The 23,557-nt window shown below is 42.6% G+C and overlaps 1 protein-coding gene across 1 annotated transcript in view; it reads left to right on the forward strand.

Annotated features, from left to right (window-relative positions):
- The window catches only part of LOC124620120 (probable cytochrome P450 6a13), a 72,209-nt gene that overhangs the window by 42,203 nt on the left and 6,449 nt on the right, over positions 1 to 23,557 (forward strand). Inside the window, exon 8 of the mRNA XM_047146791.1 lies at positions 11,152 to 11,397. Coding sequence (XP_047002747.1) covers positions 11,152 to 11,397 — 246 coding nt within the window. The remainder of the gene's footprint in view (positions 1 to 11,151; positions 11,398 to 23,557) is intronic.

Genomic DNA, 23,557 nt, shown 5'->3' on the forward strand with positions numbered 1-23,557 from the left:
TTACATGAGGCCTGCCTGGCTTCAGGTTAGCTACGACTGTTCCTGAGATTTTCCCCTTCACATCCACAACAGTCGACTTGGGTAGCTTTAGAGGGATCGAAACGTCCCTGGTGGATTTGTTACCAAGGTGACATCCAATGAGTAGCCCACATTCAAAGTAACTGAGCTCTCCTGACGGACATGTTCTGGTGTTACCTCTTCTCTACTGGCAGCACAGCACTCCTCGTCTCCTTGTACACTGGAGGGTCTGCCTCTCGTGACATCTAGTGGTCAATTGCACATTGCTAATATTTGAGAACATTTCTCATGAAGAAACAGTGTTCTGGCTAAAAATACTGTACAGGACAGCAGGATTGGAAGGCGGTGGGTGGGAATAAACCATTAGAACAGTTTTAGGTAAAAGGCCATCTATTTGCAGTAAATGGATTGAAATAGGTCACATTGTCAGGCCTAGGGAGGCGAGGGTGAGACAGAGCGTAGTCAGGGGCGAAATGTGGTTCGCATAGCTAAGGAAAAGTGGTGTCTGCCTTTCGACCAAGTCCGACTGGCGTGGCAGCAAGTGAAAAAACAAAGTCCACGGTTCCACAGCACCGAGAAGGGCAGGAGATGTTGACTGCTACAGGGCGCGCGATCAAGAGAGATCCCTGATGGAGGGCGGCAGAGTACGTCCAGCATGGCCATGCGGCTTCCTCAGCCCTGGTTGGTCAGACGCTGATAAACCCGCGGGAGCGGCATAGAAATTTCCAGAGCATGGCCTGCTCAGTGTCGCAAAGACGGCATTACCTTTTCACCACACAAGGAAGGCGTGTGATCGAGATTGCCTACCCCGGTACTGACTTGCTGTTGCTGGACCATGGGATGGGAAAATTACAAGCAGCCGAACCTGCCGGCTAATGCTGGACTGTAATGAGAGAGTAAAATAAACAAAAAAATGGCTCTGAGCACTACGGGACTTAACTTCTGAGGTCATCAGTCCCCTAGAACTTAGAACTACTTCAACCTAACTAACCTAAGGACATCACACACATCCATGCCTGAGGCAGGATTCGAACCTGCGACCCCACTCATATAGCTATACACTGGTGTCCAAAATTAAAGCAACAATCAGCTGTTTCCCCGTCCTGTGACTAATTCGCGATATAATTATACAAACTATCAACAATTATCCGCACGACCGTGTTCTGCACGGAAGATGGCATTCCGGGTAACGGAAAACCACGCCGACGATGACGTCAGGGCACCTACCAAACGGGGAATCGTTTCCGGGTAGACTCACATTCACAATTGCTGTGTACACAGCAGTGTGGTGCAGTATGGCACAGGGAAGACGCCTACCAGACTCTCTGTGGTGGAGGACGTAGGAAGAATGGAAGCAGGACAGTAGCAAACTGATGTGGCTCGATGGCTTAATGTGAACCGTTCTGTTGTTTCTCGGATGTCGTGACAGCTTACGGAGACCAAAACGGTATCCTGAAGACTATGGCAGGGTCGACCATGTGTTCAAAAATGGATCTGAGTACTATGGGACTTAACATCTGAGGTCATCAGTCCCCTAGAACTTAGAACTATTTAAACCTAACTAACCTAAGGACATCACAGACATCCATGCCCGAGGCAGGATTCGAACCTGCGACCGTAGCGGTCGCGCGGTTCCAGACTGAAGCGCCTAGAACCGCTAGGCGACACCGGCCGGCCGACCATGTGTGGCATTAGAAAGAGAAGGCCGTTATGTGGCTGCAAAGACCCGGGGTACCGCCTTAATACTGCATAGCAACTGGCAGCTGAACTCGCAGCATCCACTGGACGTGTTGTATCGAAGCAAACGGTGCACAGAAGGCTGAGGCAGAGTGGAATTCATTGTAGGTGACCTGCTGTATGAGCACCTCTGATGTCTCTTCACATATGGGAACGTCTAAAATGGAGTCGTCAACATGCCACCTGGACAGTCGAACAGTGGGCCCATGTGCTTTTCACAGATGAGTGCCTCTTCACATATGGGAACATCTAAAATGGAGTCGTCAACATGCCACCTGGACAGTCGAACAGTGGGCCAGTGTGCTTTTCGCAGATGAGTCCCGGTTACGTCTGGAGAGTGATTCTCGACGCATTCACATCTATAGGGAACGTGGAATGCGATCTCTGCACCCAAACGTTGTGGAAAGAGACCGATATCGAGGAGGATATCTAACGGTCTTTACCAGGGTTACGTTGACCACTCAACATGTCTCCACGAAATTGTACGGGTGAATCGGCAAGGTTTAACTGCTGTCAGGTATTGTGAAAAGATCTTGGGACCTCATGTGCGATTGTTGCGACGTGCTGAGGGTCCAGGCTCCGTAATGATGGACGATAGTGCTCGACCTCATAGAGCATGCCTGGTTGATATTTTCTTGGAAAATACTGTATGCATGGCGTAGCCTGCTCGCTCTCCCGATTTCAATGCCATGGAGCATATCTTGGATGCACTAGGAAGACGGGTTAAGCCGGCCGGGGTGGCCGAGCAGTTCTAGGCGCTACAGTCTGGAACCGAGCGACCGCTACGGTTGCAGGTTCGAATCCTGCCTCGGGCATGGATGTGTGTAATGCCCTTAGGTTAGTTAGGTTTAAGTAGTTCTACGTTCTAGGGAACTGATGACCTCAGAAGTTAAGTCCCATAGTGCTCAGAGCCATTTCAACCATTTGAGACGGGTTAGATCACGTCAGCTTCCAGCAACCACTCTCTAAAACTTGCTAGCAGCTCTGCTGGAAGAATGGACGTTACTGCCTCAACATGAGATTGATGACATCATTCACAGCATACCCTGTCGTTGTCATGTCTGTATTGCTGGCAGAGAAGGTCACACCCCATACTGAGCACATTAACCAGTTGTCGGAATGTGTGTGCAAATCCGTTAAGTTGGAGAAAAACTAAGTACATTTTTGGCTACCGTTTTACATGTTGCAGTTATTTTACGTTCTGTATTCTTTACACTGTCTCTCCTTTACTATCACCTGTTTGTACTGTTTTGTGGTGAAGTAAACACAACCTTGAAAAATTTCCGTTTATTGCTATAATATTGGACACCAGTGTTGTCTGTGGTGACTTCAAACTACACTCGATACCTTGGCGAAAATACATGTTCAAATCCTGTGGTATGCGTAAAAACATTGTCCGAAAATGTGCTAAATGCTTTCTCTGGAAATTATTTTGGGTATTTAACTCTGGAGCTACTCGAGCTGTGAATGTTAGAGAAACCATGCTTGCTTTCTTAGTGACAAATAATCTTAAGCAAATAGGGAGCATCATGATGGGTACAGGGATTAATCACTAATAGGTTTCGTTGCGAGACATTCAAACCCAGCAAAAATAAATGCAAAACAAATCTCCTAAAAAAAGCAGATAAAAATTCGCTCGACGCCTTCCTAAAATACAGCCTCCATTACTTCAGAAGTATGTGAGTATAGACCAGACTTGACTTGAATTCAAAGAATGGAGAGACTCATACCAAATGAATTAATAACAGACGGAGCTGATCATCCATGGTATTCAACGCAGGCTAGAAATCTGTTGCAGAAGCAACGAAAAAAGTGTGCCAAATTTAAAAGAACGAAAAATCCTCAAGGATGGCGAAATTTTACAAAAGCTCTAAATTTAACTCAGGCTTCAACGCGACGTGCTTGTTATACTTTTTACAACGAAACTCTGTCTCTAAATCCATCAGAAAATCCAAACAGATTCTTTTTCGTATTTAGAGTACACCAGTGGAAAAACACAGTCAATATCTTCGCTGTGCGATAGCAATGGTAAAGTTACCAGTGACACTTTCACTAAAGTGGAGTTACTAAATACTGTTTTCCGAAATACCTTCATCAAAGAAGGCAAAGAAGAAGTTCCAGAATTCGAATCAAGAACAACTGCCTATATGAGCAACTTAGAAGTAGATAACCTCGGTGTAGCGAAACAATTCAAATCACTTAATAAAGGCAAGACTATATACCAATTATGCTCCTTTCAGAGTAAACTGATGTAATAGTTACAAACTTAGTAATCATAAGAACTGCTCGTTCGGCAAAATATCCGTACCTAAAGACTGGAAATTGAACAGGTCACAGGAATACTCAAGAAAGGAAATAATAATAATGTCGTGTGACGAGGGCCTCCCGTCGGGTAGACCGCCCGCCTGGTGCAAGTCATTCGATTTGATGCCACTTCAGCGACTTGCGCGTCGATGGGGATGAAAAGATGATGACTAGGACAACACAACACCCAGTCCATGAGAGGAGAAAATCTCCGACTCTGCCGCGAATCGAACCCGGGCCCTTACGATTGACAGTCTTTCGCGCTGACCACTTTTTTTTTTTGTTTTCTCCATTTTGTTCGTTGTTGATCGTTGTGTTTGTTCGTTGCGGACGTCACATGACATCCGGTCAAGTTCGTTTCTTGATCGTTTCACTCAGTTTTATTGCAGAGGCCAACGCGCTCTCAGACCGAACACGCTGAGCTACCGTGCGGGCAATGGTTCAAATGGCTCTGAGCACTTATCATCTATGGTCATCAGTCCCCTAGAACGTACAACTACTTAAACCTAACTAACCTAAGGACATCACACAACACCCAGTCATCACGAGGCAGAGAAAATCCTTGACCCCGCCGGGAATCGAACCCGGGAACCCGGGCGCGGGAAGCGAGAACGCTACCGCACGACCACGAGCTGCGGACACCACTCAGCTACCGGGGGCGGACAAGAAAAGAAATAGGATCCGCTGAATGACAGACCCATATCACTGATGTCGATTTGCAATAGGATTTTGAAACATATACTGTGTTCGAAAATTTTGAATTTTCTCGAAGAAAACGATCTATTCGCACGTACAGAAAATATCGTGCTTGTGCAACACATTTAGCTCTTTGTTCTCATAATGTAATGAGTGCTATCGGCATGGGATTTCAAATTTATTCAATATTTCTAGATTTCATGAAGGTTTTTGATACTGTTCCTCGCGGCTTCTAATGAAATTGCGCGCCTACGGTGTATCGTCTCACTTGTGCAACTGGATTCGTGATTTACTATCAGAAAGGTCACAGTCCGTACTAACTGATGAGAAAGTCATTTAGTGAAACATACGCGGTAAGTGATATCTGGCGTTCTTTAAGGAGTGTTTGACACACTCTGCTGTCCCTCATATAGGAGGGCATGCTGAAAAGTAATGCCATCGAATTTTTTATGTGGAACTCTTAAAGATTTTTAAATAGAAATCGTCAACTTTTTCCTCCTAATGCGAAAATATTTTATTAACATCCAACTACTGTGGAAGATATGATCATCGTAATAAAATAACAGAAGTCAGAGCTCGCACGGAAAGATTCAGTTGTTCGTTCTTCCCGTGCGCTGTTCGAGAGTGGAACGGTAGAGAAATAATATGAGAATGGCTCGATGCAGCCTCTGCCAGGCTCTTAAATGTACAGTCATGTCGATGTAGACAAGGACTAACAAGTATTTTGTAAATTATCAGTCATAACCTTCATTTTGCAATACTTGCTCTAGTCAACTTCATTCCTAACAAGGGAAACTCCCTGTCGCACCCCTCTCAGATTTAGTGGTAAGATGGCCTAGTGGATAGCCCGTCAAAAATGAAAGGAGTTAGAGCATGAAAACTGGAAAAAGGTGTACTGAACTGTGGAGAAAGAAGCAAAATAGAAACAGTAAACGATCCAAGCTCAAGATGTGCTACATAAAGCGAATGTGAATAGCCATTGCGCTGTGATTATGTTGACACGGTGCTGGAATCCAAGTGGGACGTCCGTATTCAAATCTCTCTCGTACCCCCCTTTTTTTTACACAAAACTATGAACAGTCCGTCCGGTCATTGACATGTCTGTTCACTGCATTCAGATTTGAGTCCGTGTCGTGGCGTAACGTCCTTTTGCAACAGCGAGGTATAAGGACGGGATCTCCAGACGTACGTACCTATTTGTTCGACCCACGTACCTTGCGTTCCGGTTTGGAAGTTTTGGTTCTTGAGTTCTTTCTTTGCAACATAGTTCAGACGCATTTATTTGTTGTTTTCATTTCTGTGAGAGGTCTGTGCCGCACCTCGCCTGCTCTCAGTATTCATCACATTTTCTTACGACGGTAATATATTCTTACAACATGACTCATATTCTAGGGCCAATGTATAGTATCATAATTGCCAAGACTACAGGAGGAGAACAGATACGTCAATGACCGGACGGCGAGTTCATAATTTTGTGTAATAATTGAAAACGGATCTCTCTCTTTGCAGTCCAACGCTATGAGCACGACGCAGTGGTTCTTGCAATTTGCTCGATGTTCCACATATTGAACTTGGACCGTTCACTGTTTCTATTTTGCTCCTTTTTTCATAGTTCGGTACACCTTCTGTCTGTTTTCACGCTTGATATGTGTTCAGTTTTTGACGGGATATCCACTGGGCCATTTTACCACTAAATGTGAGGGGAGTGCAATGGGGGAGGTTCCCTTGTAAGCACTGACAACACTAATTAAGGTCTGAAACAAGTTATTTCCAAGGGATCTCTAAACATTACATAAATCGAATGCAATTTTCAGATTTGTGAAGACAATGGTGACGTACACCGGCGATTTACAATATTTACAAAAATCAAATGAAAATTATAGAGTCTTAAACTCAGACGACACTGTCTGTTGTTAAAAAGGCTCTGTGGCAGGATAGAAGTTGATTACTACTGATATACAGCTGGCAAATCGAAGAAAGTTGAAAGAAATGAAGAAGGATTCGCAACAGCGGTGAGAATGAGAGGGAAAACTTTTCAGTCATACGAGTAACAACATAGGATTATACAACCAACCGAGTGCACGTAACTGGTAGGTACATTGACCTAGGTTTCGACACCTACCACGAGTGTCTTCATCATAACGAAGTTTTGCTAAACCGTAAAATTACATTGCCAAAAACCAATGGTCAGAAGAGCAGCAGTGCCCAGTAGGTGTCGAAGCTAGGGCAATGTACCTACCAGTTACGTGCAACCGGATAGCTATATAATCCTATGTTGAAACTAGTATGCAGTTGCTGAGTAACAGCCATGTTCAAAACTGTCATACGAGTGAATTGGCAGATTTGAGACGAGTAACAGGAAGATGAAAAAAATAAAGTATTATTTGGATTGGAAGGATGCTTACCGCAGATATGGTGTAAAGATAAACAAAGCAAGAAGGAGAATTATAAACAAATGTTCATCATAATCGGTACATATATTGGAAAGCATGTGACAGCATTCGTCTAGTTGTGAGTCAACACAGTACAATATGGCCGAAACAAAGAAGACAAGAACAACATAGCGGATAAGCAATCATTCTTTATAAAAAAATCTGAAGATGTGAAGTATAAACTCTGAATACACACGAACTTCAAAACCATTGAATCTTACTATTACGGAAGAACTTTTAAAACTTGGTGGACACAAAAAGTATGAGTACAAAATGTGAAGAAAGATGTATGTGGAAAACATCTTCGAGAAGAAGAGGCTATGTTATGTATGGCGCCTGGTACGGTGAAGAGAGAAGGATGCTTTCCGTGAACTAGACCAGGATTTGGTTTCGTCTGTTGCCTTGTGATAGAGCGGTATTCAACAAGGACGCGGTGACAGGAACCCGAAGGTAGGAGATTGGTTGACGGTAAGTGTGTTTTCATTAAAGAATATTGGAAACGATGCGTCTTGAATACTGAAAAGACTTTGTTTAGATAACGACAATGTACAGCAGTAGGTCACTTGTAGTTCGCGAAACTACCAGTATTGACATCTAAACAGTTGTTGAACGCTTTGGGCACAGCAGGTCGGATGTATTCAGCTTTTCAGTTAAAAATCACAGAATTAGTATGGCGGTGGCTGTCTTTCTGACATAGAGTCTCTCTTCGATTGCGTTTGTTAGTTCATCTCCTTTACCCTGGTGCGTGGGATCCGTCTGTAATTTAAATTTTAAAACTACGGATAGTCTCGTCTAGTCTGAAATGCCCACCATGCAGCTTATTTTACGTATCTACAAACACCGAGCAGGGAAAGAAGGCAGGATTTCCTGGACAAGGTCTGTAGCTGATCGTCAGTTGTGACTTTCAAAGCCATGTCTTTGAACTATTATCTCAAAATTCCTCGCTTAAACTGGATGTTGTAAGAAGCCATGTGGAATTAAATAATGGACTATTAATGTTGTATATCTGTAACCGAGTGGTCGGATCTAGAAACTTATATGAGTGCAATTGAATTGCTACTGGGCTGTAATCAGCAGGGTCGAATCGTGATTCATTGTCTGGCAAGTCAACTTGAGGTTGGATGACCATTAAAACTTTCGGAAATATAGTTGTGCAAACAGCTGATAGTTGTATAGTTGTCAAACTGCCGGAGAGTATGCACCGTAATCTGCTAGGTATGTTCTTGAGATCATGCAGCTAAAAAGAGGAATTACTCTCGTAAGAGAAGTCAGCAAGACTGCGATGTTCCAAAATATTTTCTCAAAGGTGAGATGTATTAGTCAACTGCTTCCATAATTTGTGATAAACCTGCCTCCTTCTCCTCCATCTTAACCCTATGCTCAGTGGTGTGGTATAATGGAAAACACAGGAATAGTCTCTCTATTTGCCGATGTAGGAGGTGTCTCCCGATGTCATAAGAATTCTGCTCTTGACCATCCTCATTTTTATCTTCATTTCACTTCTATTAGAGGACTACACCAACATGAGTCATTTAACAAATGTCCGATCAGACTATTGCGTCTGTTTTCAATTTTTTCTTTTAAAGTACTTTCCTATTCTGCGTTTATCAATACCTCTTTATTCATTCTTGCTTTGTGTGTGGAGAAAAATGTAAAGTCAGCATAGATTAAAATGCAAAAGTCTTCAGCAATCAAACAAAAAAGGTACGCTCATGAGTGCTCCAGCAGTTGTGTTTGCTTATTAAGACTGGTGTTAACACAAGAAAAGGACTTACTGTTGGTGCAGCCATGGAGGACACTAAAGACTTACGTGTGTAGCTCGGATCTTTGTATAGTACTAGCACGCAAAATATGTACAATTTATGTAGAGAGCTAACTAGGGTAGTCCATGCAACTACGTTGGCTAGAGTGCTGTGTTGGCGTAATGGCTAACATACCTGCCTAGTAAACAACGAGACCTGGATCCAAATGTTGGCAATGGCACAAATTTTAATTCATTTCCTAATTCATTTCTTCAGCTTCCATCATTATTAGTATGAAAGTGATAAGCTGATGTTGGTCGTTAGCCATGTAATCCATACATCAAACTTGGTACACAAATACCTCAATGTCAGGCGACTTTCGCTGTGGGAGTGAGAACCACCTACCTATCAAAATGGTGAGGATGGGTGTGAAAAAGAAGCGTATCCTGTGACGCGTAAATTCCCAGACTTTATTTTTCCGGTATTTGTGAAAGGGAGTACTTAGTGTCTTGCAATAAACTTTACACATTATTTCAAACTTTTTCAAATTTTTTTGTCGCTGACCACCTCCACAAAATGATGAAAGGAAATTTGTTTATCTCTTACTGCTTTTCTGCTGTTCTTGCAGTTAAAGCACCGTATGAAGCATGTGGTTCAGCATCTACATATGCCGCTGAACGTATCTACAAAATTATATCATTGAACGACTCATAGATCAGGATATATGAAATGATATTTAAATCAAGACCCTAAGCTGCCAACAGGAGTTGATATACATTAACGGGGACCGTTGAAAATGTGAGCCCCAACCGGGACTCCAATCCCGTGGCAGATGCTCTATCCATCTGAGCCACCGAGGGTACAGAGGATAGTGCGACTGCAGGGACTTTTCCCTCGCACTCTCCCCGTGCGACCCACATTCCCAACTTAATGTCCACACACTACATTCGTAGTGCCACTGCCCATTTACAGTCATTACTCGCGCAGACAATCTCAAGGGCAGCATGCAAGGGATAAGTCCCTGGAGTCGCACCATCCTCCGTGCCCTCGGTGGCTCAGATGGATAGCGTGTCTATCATGTAAGCAGGAGATGCCGGGTTTGAGTCCTGGTCAGGGCACACATTTTCAAATGTCCCCATTGATGTATATCAACGCCTGTCAGCAGCTAAGGGTATTGATAATTATCATTTCATTCTAGAGAGCTGCATGGCCACCGATGGTATCTGTTCTTTCGGACAAGTCATAAACATTGAGCGCATGACCAGATGCTGCATGGTGCAGGAGTGGACACACAGATAAGTAAAAATCTGGATTATGCCGGGTTTCTGTGCAAATTTACATATAATTGAATAATGGCGATTTTACTTACCAGATACGTTTTTGTCACTTTCTTTGACCTTTTGGAAACATAGTTTGATACCCTGCAGGTTTTCTCCTATAAAATTTTGCGTAAAATTGGTCAATTTTCAGACGTTTTTTGTTTTATAGAGAGGAAAAGAATATTTTTCGCAAAGTGTAAAAAATGCCTTTTCTATGGATAATTTAATCAATGTTTTGGTACTCAGTCGACTTAGAATTTAATGCTCTACAGTTCTGATAACCCTGACTTTTTCGGTTAAGTGATTAGCTTCAGATGACTGTGAAAAAAAAAAAGGTCTGAAATTTTGGTGGTTTTCTTTTCATCGAGGTTGAAGGTTCATTCAGAAAGTAGGGCAAACTGAGTTTATTCCTATCAGTGGTCTACCTAACCAATGGCTTTGCTGCAGTGGTAACACCGGTTCCTGTCAGATCACCAAAGTTAAGCGGTGTGGGGCTGGGCTAGCACTTGGCTGGGTGACCATACGGTCTGCTGAGCGCTGTTGGCAAGTGGGGTGCACTCAGCTCTTGTGAGACAAACTGAGGAGCTACTTGATGGAGAAGTAGCGGCTCCGGTTTCGTAAAATGACATACAGCCTGGAGAGTGGTCTACAGACCACTTGCCCCTCCATATCCGCATAAAATGACGCCTGTGAGCTGAGGATGACACGGCGGCCCGTCGGTACCATTGGACATGCTCAGACAGAGTTTAGTTTTAGTGTCCTACCTAAGTGATTATAAGAGTTTCCAGACCTCCACTAATTTTTGGAAGGCAACCCTCTTTTTTGGAGCTAATTTTGCTGGCCTATGGGGTGATGTGAGAAAAGTACGTTGCGGCGCTCAGCAGCAGACTGTTTGTGCCGCAGAGAGCCTGCGCAAGCACCCGCCGGTGCCCGCGCTGACGCGGCTGAGCGCCGCCGGCGCCACGTTGGGCGGCCGGCCGCTGGAGGTGGACACCCCTGTCGTGGTGCCCATCCTGGCGCTGCACCGCGACCCCGCCCTCTACCCGGACCCCGAGCTGTTCGACCCGCGCCGCTTCGCCGAACCCGCCGTCGCCGCCCGACACAGGTTCGCCTACCTGCCTTTCGGCGAGGGACCGCGCGTCTGTCTGGGTAAGACTGGTCGCCGCTGCAGCTGCTACCTGCGGGCTGCTGAACTGTGAATTTACCTTCAAAATCTTTTCTTGCTAGCGATTCATCAAGAACATTAACACATTTAATCACACTGTGTGAGCATAGAAGTAGTTGCCAGTGGGTAACTGATGAAAACAAACTTCTTTCAACAAATGGAAATTTTATTCCTAAAAACCGTTTTTTTTTAAAAAAAAAACAGATTTAAAATTTATAATCACAAAGCACCCTCTAAATATCAAGTTACAATTTATTCAGAGGCAGAAATAACAATTTTTTGTTGTTGACAGTATGAGCTTTCAGGCTGACAACCCTGCCGCTCCCTTTTAACACGGCCGTAGTCACGACCGCTCACAACAGCCTCTGAAAGACCACACTGGTGCCGGCCGGAGTGGCCGTGCGGTCCTAGGCGCTACAGTCTGGAACCGAGCGACTGCTAATGTCGCAGGTTCGAATCCTGCCTCGGGCATGGATGTGTGTGTTGTCCTTAGGTTAGTTAGGTTTAATTAGTTCTAAGTTCTAGGCGACTGATAACCTCAGAAGTTAAGTCGCATAGTGCTCAGAGCCATTTGAACCATTTGACTACACTGGTGCAAATCTGCAACACACCAGATCACTTTAAAACAAAAATTTTAACAACTCACACAAACACATAAACTATGCACCCCGTAGGAGGGATGGAAATGCTACAAAAGACCCACATAAAAAAAAGAAAATTACTTGCCACCGAAAGTGCAACTTGTTTTTAAAAGAAAATTCTTACGGTGGAAGGGTGACAACTTTATATACTAAAATGACCAATTAAATAAAAACCCATGAAATGCAGTCTTACATAAAATATACAAACATGCTCTACATTACACATATACCGCCTCTCAAGATGATAGGTAAGATAAAAACATACTTCAGGAATTCGATCTTTACACTTCAAGGAATAAATCCATTAACACTGCATCCGACAAACATGACAGAGGCAGCTATTAACGTACGGCAGACCGACAGACAGACAGACGGACACTAACTGCCTAACAAATGCGGACGGGAGACAGACGAGCAAGCTGGGGACGAGAGACTGACCAAGAAAACAAGTAGAATTTAACAAGTATATGAAACAACATATCACGAATCACTTAACTTCTAATAAACTGCGATGTCTGTCAAAGACCTGGCGCAGCACCCCCAAAACGCTCTCCCGAACCGTCCCCTGCCAGCCGCCTCAACGGACGCAGGAAGGCGCGCCGATCTCCTGTCTCACGGCGTGGCAGCTCGCCCCGGCGAGACTGATGTCGTGGGTTGACTCCTCTTGATCTCGTGTCGGCCGCGAAGTCACTACCCCTCGCTATACGGCGCGGGCCACTGGACTCACGTGGCGACCTCACATGCGCCGACGCTCAAGACGGACAACTCATCTTGTGTCCCAGTGCGCGACCGACCAAACGATCGATCCAACCGCCAATGACCATTGCCTGAACAAACTCGAGCAGACTGGCGGCCTAACACAAACGAGGTTCAAAAATGGTTCAAATGGCTCTGAGCACTATGGAACTCAACATCTGAGGTCATGAGTCCCCTAGAACTTAGAACTACTTAAACCTAACTAACCTAAGGACATCACACACATCCATGCCCGAGGCAGGATTCGAACCTGCGACCGTAGTGGTCGCGCGGTTCCAGACTGAAGTGCCTAGAACCGCTCGGCCACCCCGGCCGGCTAACACATACGAGGGCTATCCACAAAGTACATTACGTTTTGGAATTAAAAATAAATAAAGTTTTGGAAATCTTTTTTAATTATATACAGATGAAAGCTCCATTTAAATACTACTTTTCTACATAGTTGTCATTTAAATTAAGGCACTTATCGTAGCGATGGACGAGCTTGGAAATTCCTTCGTCGTAAAATTCGGCCGCCTGCGCCTTCAACCAGGTGGCGACTGTCTTTTGAGACAGAAAAGGTGTGCTTTTTGTGGATTTCCTGGAAAGAGGCACTACAATAAACTCTCAAAGGTATTGCCAAACTCTGCGCAACCTCAGAAGAGCAATACAAAACAAGCGCAGGGGAAAGTTGGGTTCAAAGATCTTGCTGATTCACGACAACGCCCGGGCCCACACGGCAAATGCCACTCGTGAAGTTCTCGAATCTTTTAAGTGGGAGTTGTTTCCTTATCCGCCGTACAGTCCCGACCTGGCACCGAGCGACTTCCACTTATTCCCAGCAATGAAGAAGTGGTTGGCTATGCAGCGTTTTGATGACGACGCACAGCTACAAGAAGAGGTAACCACGTGGTTGAAGGCGCAGGCGGCCGAATTTTACGACGAAGGAATTTCCAAGCTCGTCCATCGCTACGATAAGTGCCTTAATTTAAATGGCAACTATGTAGAAATGTAGTATTTAAGTGTGGCTTTCATCTGTATATAATAAAAAAATTTCCAATACTTTATTTATTTTTAATTCCAAAACATATGGTACTTTGTGGATAGCCCTCGTACTGGCACTCCGGACGACAGACAGACACTGACTGCCCCACAATGACCCGGCTGACCAACTGACTACAGGCGAGCTCATAGCGACCTTTAAATGCACGTGAAAAGGCAACCTTTCCCCTTTCCCACCAGAGAGAGACACCAAAGCTGCGATTGTCACATCGGCGTCACCGCCAGAAACGGAGGGCGACTGCTTCACACTACGCGTTGCGGCGCGTTCTTCAAAACAGCAATTTTTACCACGGCTCAGCTGCCTCTTCCGCATATTATATTAGTTTCCACAAAATCAAGAAAAACCGCAGAAATAACAATAACATACAGTTTGTACTGCTTGTGATAACATTCATCCAATGCAGCGTGTTCAAAAAGAATAACCTTGTACTGGACGGTAATAATTACGAAACCTGAGACGTGCCGGCAAGTAAATATGTGTTGTTTCGGGCGTGATCGAGAGTTTCAGTAATTTGCCGTTGGATGACAGTCAATGCGTCATCTCAACTAACAGTCAGTCAGAAGTAAGATGGCGTCTGTTCAACACAAGGCGTTTTGTCTGCTGCAGTTTGCAAAGAGTGAGCCAGTGATTTCGGTACAGCGTGCTTTTCATCGGATTTTGACACTGATCCGCCTGCACCCAAAAACATTCGTCATTGGTATGGCCAATTTGAAGAGACAGGATGTTCGTGCAAAAGTAAGGTCCAGGTAGGCCTCACACTTCTGATGACATGGTGGAAAGGATTTGGGTAAAAGAATGGGCTTTTCCACTACCTCAGGAGGAATCCAGTGACTTTATTTTCCAACAGGGTGGAGCTCCACCACACTGGCACAACAACGTACCTCAGCTTCTCAATGAAACTCTGCCTCAATGCTGGACAGGGTGCATGTGACCCCGAGACACTGCCCTGCATTCTTGGCCTCCAAGATCGCCAGAAATTATCCCCTGCGATTGTTTCTTGTGCAGGTACCATAACTTCTGTAAAAAGTAGATACAATGTGCAAAATTTATGGCGAATTTAGCTATCGTCTAGACGTTGTTCGTGCTGAAGCTGTTGGACACATAGACCATTTACACTGAAGAGCCAAAGAAACTTGTACACCTGCCTAATTTCGTGTAGGGCGAGCATGCAGAAGTGTCACAACAGGACGTGGCATGGACTCGATTAATGTCTGAAGTACTGCTGGAGGGAACTGACACCACGAATGCTCCAAGACTCTCCATAAATCCATTTGAGTACAAGGGAGGGGCCGGGGGAGATCTCTTCTGAATAGCACGTTGCAAGACATCCCAGATACCCTCAATAATGTTTGTGTCTGGGGAGTGTGGTGGCCAGCGGAAGTGTTGAAACACACAAGAGTGTTTTTGGCCAGTCTGCAGGATTTCTGGACGTGTGGGGTGTCTCATTGTCTTGCTGGAATTGCCCAATTTCGTCGGAATGCACAATGGACATGAACGGATTCAGGTGATCAGACAGGATGCTTACGTACGTGTCACCTGTCAGAGTCGTATCTAGACCAATCAGGGGTCCCATATCACTCCAACTGCACACGCCCCACACCATTACAGACCTTACACCAGCTTGAACAGTCCCGTGCTGACATGCAGGGTCCATGGATTCATGAGGTTATCTCCATACCAGTACACGTCCATCCATTCTATACAATTCGAAACGAGACTCGTCCGATAAGGCAACATGTTTCTAGTGATCAACAGTCCAATGTCGGTGTTGACGGCCCCAGACGAGATGTAAAGCTTTGTGTCGTGCAGTCATTAAGGGTACACTCTAGCTGCCCTTCGGCTCCGAAAGCCAATATCGATGATGTTTCGTTGAATGGTTCCCAAGCTGACGTTTGTTGATGGCTCAGCACTGAAATCTGCAGCAATTTGAGGAAGGGTTGCACTTCTGTCGCGTTGAATGACTCTTCAGTCGTCTTTCGTCCCGTTATTGCAGGATCTTTTCCCGGCCGCAGCGATGTCAGTGAGTTAATGTTCTATTGGATTCCTGATATTCACGGTGCACTCGTGAAATGGTCGTGCGGAGATGCTGTGTTCCATCGTTCGTGCGCCGACTATAGCACCACGTTGAAACTCACTTAAATCTTGATAACCTGCCATTGTAGCAGCAGCAACCAATGTAACAACTGCGCCATATAGTTGTTGGTTTATATAGGAGTTGCCGACAGCAGCGCCGTATTCTGCCTGGTTACATACCTTTGTATTTGAATACACTTGTCTATACCAGTTTCGTTGGCGGTTCAGTGTATAATAGCATAACTAAAACAAAGATTTTGTGAGTATTTTACAATACATCCCATGTTTGTAGTATGTTTCTATCAATAAATACGGAGTTTTGAAATCAGGCCATTCGTTTTGGAACACCCTGTATATAGAAAACATGAAAAAAATACACCTGACAAAAAATGTGTTACCTCATCTTATAACACGGTAATATTGTGTTAACAACGCTCGCACCGTTTTTTTTTCTTTCTTATGACTTGTTTGATATGAATTGCAACAAATTCCTCTCATTCTTCACACTTTTGAATTAGTGGAATATCGGAGTTAAGTATGAGAAACGAAAACGTCTACAGTTCATGGCACTCGAAGTATTGTACTGTACAAACCAAAGACACTAAGTGAATGTGATGCAATTGTGTTATACACCCCATGCACTAGCTTTTATTGCTTGGTGTAGAAAAAGAGACTGTTTATGTTATCATAAAAGGACTGTATATGGAAGAATAATTCTAGCAGCTATTATTTCGAATAGTGAATGCGGAATTACTTAGAAGATGTATAGAGTTTTTGTGTGAAATGACATAATAATACATTGGAATGTTGTGGAGCTAATAATAAAAGCCAAATCCACGAGGTAGCTGGAATGCTTTCGCTCTTTATTTTATTAATCTTCTGTAAGACATGCAGCACACGGTCTATGCAAGATTCTAAGTCTCCACAATGAGTTACAACTTCTTATACCTGGCCTGCGGTGATCACCGATTGATCTACTAGCTTTCTATTGTCTGACTTGTGTGGATAAATTTATTAGCTATTGTTTCAATAAATTTTTTGTGGGCTTTCCCGAGGAAAATTGCCAGTAAAATTTGGGAGATAGTATACTGCGTCAACCTTTTCACTTCAGAGTTGCACTTACACTCTAGGTACTCAGTTATTTTATGGATGTATTGCCATCTCTGGCTTCCTCTACAGTTGTTACCCTCTAAGCTTCTTCTAGTACCATGGAAATTATTCCCTGATGTCTTCTAGCCTTCATAAAGACGTAAATTCGATGAAGAAATGAGAGTTCATAAGTTTCTTCAGCTGAAAGGCTAAAATCAAATAAATATCGAAAAAGAACGATAAAAGCTATAGAGCTACCACGTTTTGGGATTTTTCATTGCTACATTTCACCTGCTGCTGCAAATAGTGCCAGGTAATTTAATGAACCAGTCAAGCCTGACAGCTGAGTGCACTAACCTCAATTAAAAATTAACCGTGTTTAAGTTGGCATTTCACCTAGTTCAGTGCAAACCTCCGGTGTATCGACTTCAAGGAAAGTTAAACGAGGGAGTTGACCATGGTTAAATTTGACCCTGACTCATACCCAATTTTCGCGAGATGAGCATGTTTTTATAGGCGTATGGTATGAAGATGGCAACATGTAACAGTGCATTGAGACAGACTCAAGGCATTGCGTACTGTACCCTGTCCGTAAGATGTACCCAAAAAGTTTATTAATTTGTGAATCAACCTTCCTGGACTAGAATTAAATTGTGCCTCCACAGATGCCCACATTGACTATTTTCTCTAATAGAGGAACCACATGTCAATCAGAGTTTCGTATTTTTTTAAATTTATGGTACATAAAGCTCAAAACTCAAATACGAGTATATCTCCCCCAAACCAGTTCGATGCAATTCCCAAAAATGCCCTAGAAAATCAGCTGCTAAGTTTTCCGACCATGTTTAAGATGCTAAAATAAGGTAGCCGATTTTTTCAGTAAGCTGGTAAGCTGTGTGAATCTGTGGTAGTGCGCTTGCTTACTTGCTGCATGAGGAGGGGGGGGGGGGGATCCGATTCCAGTTGGTTTCAAGTTTTTAAACAAAGCATTAACAAAGCATTTACCTGAAGCCTAAAATAAAAAAGGATAGAAAAAATTAATTTTTAGTTTTTTAATTATACAATCTTGATTAATAAAATTTTGTAAAAGATCGCTAATTAACCATTTTTGTTTGAACTGGAAACTGAATTTTTGTATGCAATATGTAGTTAGAAATAAGGAGACGTCCATTTTTGCATGAAAATGACAATGAAATGTGTTAATTAGCATATATTTGATGACTTTTATATTTAATTATGTAGTAATTCGAACCGAAAGGTAAAAAACGAAGAACCTAATGACCAAAACGAGACACTGTATGTTTCTTGTGCTATACTGCATCTATCAGTTTTTTGTTTTCAAGAACTGATGCATCCGCACTGACCAATTCAAGGCGTATACTCATCTTCTACTTCGAAAAATTTGGTATTCGTCATTTATTACCCATTTCACGAACGGGACTAATAACAAGGTATAAGAACACTTCTGCTTGTTGATGAAAGAGAGAGCATGTGACAATGACGTCACTTTCACCTGCAATGGTCTAGAGAACTTATGTACGTAAGTGGCAGAATACAAATTCAAATTTCTAACATCTTGGCTTCTCTAGGGCGTCTTCCATTCCAGTATGCAGCGTTAACTGTGGTCAAATGTACGGTTGGCTGACGACAGTTAGTTGACTTGCAATTAATGTTAGTGCACTGCAGAGACATTTTAAACAAATTTTACTTTTAACCGTGATCACAGGACCTTTCATGTCTTGCCTTTTGACCGACGTTGGTGCTCAGCCACGAGTGTTCGTTGAATCAGGAATGCGTGCTTGCAGCCCTATAAACAAGGGTGTTGTCCTCTTGGAAGATGGGAATGTGGACAAAATACTCATCGTGAAGGTACATAAGGAAGGTCAACACTTGGTAAACAATAATGCCGAAACAAACATCCTTTTTCACGCTAACAGTAAACGAAACAAATGATCATCACGTAGCTATAACACGACGTGAAAAGGCCGTAGAAACTTTCTTCTTTGCTGATAAATTATATGAAATCCCTGTGTAACAGAAAAAAAAAACAGTAAAAAAAACTGTTGTAACTCCTCATAAACAGTGAAATAATGACAACCTCAAGTAACACGCTAAGTAACGTGACTCACAGCGATTCTCAGTCGGAAATGGACGATAAACAGAAAACAATGTAGAAAACGCTTCGTCGTTTTCAGACGACAAGCTGTAGAATGAATGGTAGAGATAAAACTACCAGCACACACAACTAATAAGGTCATATAAAGTGTGAGATCAAATATATAACCATACTGTTTTCGAGTTAGTATCATAGACGTAAATCTTTCAGCATAGTGTAAGTGTACAACTCATTAACTTTAAATATAAACTAACGAAAAATACTGGTCGCCTAATTATCACTTCTTTGTAAGTAGCTGTTAGTTGAAAAGCTCATATAACCTACGCAAGAGATTTACATGTTATAAAAAATTTTCAGAAAGAAAATAAACGTAAGTAAATTCCTATGAAGATAGCACGTAAAGTGTTGGAACATGTCTGGGCAATAACAGATCTAAAAAAAGAAAGAAATGCCGTCTTGCAAAGTTGGAATTTCTCTTCAGTTGAATACAAACGTTTAGCAGATCTCTTGTATTGTTTACTTTCTTCTCCCGGGCTTTACAAGCCTTGATGGGTCTTGGCCTGCTCTAGTACATCATTCTATTCGTTCCTGTCCAGTGTCTTGGGTATCACCCTCTGACATGAATAATTTTTAAATCTTCTTGTATGTCATCCAAGTCTTGGTCTTCCCTGCTTTCTCGTGCGACTGGGTTTTGCAGCTGTGCTATTTTTATTGGGTTCTCATGTTCCATGCGAAAAACGTGATCGACCCACTTCAGGCGGTTTATTTTAATAAACTTCGTTATTTCAAGCTCTTTATATAATCTGTACAGTTCGACGTTATATCTTCTACTGCATGCTCCATCTTTATTAGTCTCTCCATATACTTTGCGTGATACCTTTCGTTCAAAACATTCTGTTAGCTCTTCACACTGTCGTGTCAGTGTCCGTGTTTTTGACCCATATGTTAACACTGGACGTATTAAGGTTTTATGCAGCTGACAATTTGTTTTTCTGGGCAGATTTCTGTACTTAAGTTGTGGGGCCAGCCCATAACAGCATTTACTAACTAGGTGGATGAACACTTTATTTACATACTAACAACATTCTGTGATGTTACCACAGTTTCCAGAGAGACAAATTCACTAACAGATTGTATTTATGCCTGGTCAATTTGTGACACTGTATTTAGTTCTGGTCCTATTATTCGCATGTATTTGGTTTTATTGATGTTCAACTTCCAGTCCTATATCTATTGCTGTTGTCACCAGAGCCCTATGTGTTTCTTTGGCAGCTAGTACTGGTCTTGCAACAATATTGACATCATCTGCACAGGCCAGAAAGTGCACCATCCTATCGTATATTGTGCCCGTTATGTTGATTTGAGCTGTCTTTATTATCTCGGCTATTGCTACGATAAAAGGCATACATGAGAGTGCATCCCCTTGCCTCAGACCAGTCAGTTTCAAAACCTGATGTTAAGTTTCCTTGTATCCGTACATTACTTACTACTTTCTTCATAGCAACGCTTACAAAGCGTATGGATGTTATGGTATGGCCAACTCGTTTACGGCTTAAATAACATTATACCTTTTTGTGGTGTCACACGCTGCTTTAAAATCAACAAATATATGATGTTTTTTATATTGTATGCCTTTGTTTTTTCCGATATCTCCTTCAGGGTTAATATTTGGCCAATAGTTGATTTGCCAGATCTAAGGCAATATCTCCCAACTGCGTATTCTGCAAAAGTTTTTACACGGGTTCAAAGCAGGGAAAGAATATTTTACATGCCGTGTTCAATAATGTAACTCTCCTATAGCTTTTACGTTTCAGGATGCCCCTTTCTTATGTATAGCAAAAATTTAATCCAGTATTCCAATCATGTGGGATGACTTTTTGCTTCCATATAATCGAGCTGAGGGCGCACATGGATCTAACTAGATGTTCTCCACCACACTTAATAAGCTCAGTTGGCAGGTTGTCATTGCCAGGTGACATATTGTTGTCTACTTTCTTTATAGCTAACCGAATCTCTTGCATCGAGAGCATCCCATTTTCCTCTTCTGCCACTTTTTGGTTTTCAGTTAGTTTCCTTGCTTCAGCATTTTCTGAGTATAATAACTCTTGAAGTATTTCTTCCTGTGATGCTATTAGTTTACCATCCTTTTCTCTACATTGTACTGTTTTAGTTGAAATTCCTTTCTAAGATTATTGGCCAGCCTGTAGAATTTCCTGCTTTCATTAGCGTTATTCAGTGATTCAGTGTCCTTCAACTGTCTTCCGAAAAAGCTTTCCTTCTTTGCTTTCAGAATCCGCTTTTCTGCATGCCTTTTTCTCTATAGTCATTCACCATCATTCTTGTTCTTCTAGCCTGCATCTTTTTATATGCTTCATTCTATGTTCTTTTGCCTCCTCACACTCTTATTCACCATACCATTCATTTATTATGGTCTCTTGTTCCATACCAATCAATTCCTCTGCAGCAGCCTGTATTTCATTTCTGATGTTATTCCGTTGCTCATTTACGTTATGAGAATTGTTCTGTATGATTCCCGTGAATCTATTTTCCAAATTAATAGCTAGGTGTTCAGCCTTCCATGGGTCTTTAAGTTCTAAGATGTTAAACTTATTTTGTCTTTCTCCTTTAACTTTATGTGCGTTCGAAATCTTCCCTGTAATTTTTCTGTGAGGAGGTAATGATCAGAATTCATATTAGAACCTCTGAAACTGTGGCAATCTAGTACATCAGAGCCATTCCTGACACCCACTAATATACGATGAATTTGGTTCCTCGTATTATTGTTGGTGACACGTAGGTCATTACATGTGTATTCGTATGTGGGAAACACGTCTTAGAAGCTGTCACGTTAAGTGAAGCAGCAAAATTTATCGGGTAGAGTCCATTGTTATCAATCTCTTTATGGAGGCTTTATTTACCAGTGGTAGAGGAGAAGACCTGCCCCTGCCCCTCCTCATCATTAATATCTTCTATTATCATTTTGATATCATTTTTTGGATACTGTCATAAGCTTGCTCCAGTTCCTCTTCTGCTGTCTTCTCTTCAGTATGGGCATGCGCATTTAGGAGACTACAGTTAAAGAGTTCCCCCTTTCTTCACATACATACTATACTTGGACAATGCTTTCAATCCTATTACTAGTTGTTCAGTGCTTTGATTGACTATAGATCTCGCTCAAAATATGTGTTCTCTATTGTGGCCGCTGCAGTACATAGTACACTGTTGTTTTTGGAAGCTACCCTGTCTATTCCATCTTACCTCTTGCGAGGCCATGGTATCCAGCTTGTATGGTTTAACTGTACCAATCAGACTTCCAAGGGCTCAAATTCTATGTAATGTCTGTAAATCCCATGACCAAATTGTTATGTCCCATGTTGCTGTGCCATGTCTTTGCCTTAGGGTCGGTCCAGCTGCATTTTCTTGAGCTTTCATAATAGGACCTCTTCCTGGGTACGGGCTGTCAGTTCATAGTCGAAGCCCTGTTCTTCTCTGATCCTGTTTCCCATTGGAGTTGGGTACCCAACCTTCTACTGGGTTGATCGGGTTCCTGGCGTTCACGAACTTGGAGGCGAGAGATGGTATTAAGTAGGAAGGCTGACCTTCACTAGCTTGAAGTCATGTTTTACGCATCACTACCCCGTTTTAAACACATATAATTTTCCAGTACAAGTTTTTATAGATATTGTACGCCCAAGAAGTGTTTATGTTCCGTTTGCCATCTGTTGTTGTTACACTAACCAAATAAAAAACGTTATAGTTCTGGCAGTACAAGTCTTTTGTTACACGTTTTTCTCATAACAAACTCGTTTATAGAGACCAGTTGTATTATGTGGAAAAGAAGAACTATTTTTGTCTCTGTTTCAGGCAAAACAATGGATCATTAACATAGAGCGAGGACAGTAGTGGATACATTAGGCACTCAGGGAACAGCTATTGTACCGATTTATCAAAAAGTCAGTATAAATTTGAAAACTTAATAAACCACGGAATAATGTAGATAGAGATGTAACAATTGACACACATGCTTGAAATGACATGGGGTTTTATTAGAACAAAAAAAAAAACAAAGTTCACAAAATGTCCGACAGATAGCGCTGGACAGCAAAACGTCAGTGACTGCGCATGACAATCGTGTATAAAAGGAGCTGTAATGAGAGAGAGAGAATCAGATGCACCAGCAGTCGCAGCATGTTGACGTTACCTGAAAAGGCGCTTTTAGTGAAGCTGTATTATCAGAATGGGGAGTGTGCTAGTTCAGCGTTACGATCCTATCGCCATAGGAAGAGGATTCGAACGGGTAAAGGTCCGTTGACAAATGCAGCTATGGCGAGAATGATTTCGAAGTTCGAAACCACGGGTTGTTTAGACGATAGCCCCCGTAGTGGCTGACCGAGCACAAGGCGTAATGCTGCTGAGACAGTTCAGGA

The sequence above is a fragment of the Schistocerca americana genome, chromosome 6 (assembly GCF_021461395.2).
Source record: "Schistocerca americana isolate TAMUIC-IGC-003095 chromosome 6, iqSchAmer2.1, whole genome shotgun sequence".
Lineage (NCBI taxonomy): Eukaryota > Metazoa > Arthropoda > Insecta > Orthoptera > Acrididae > Schistocerca > Schistocerca americana.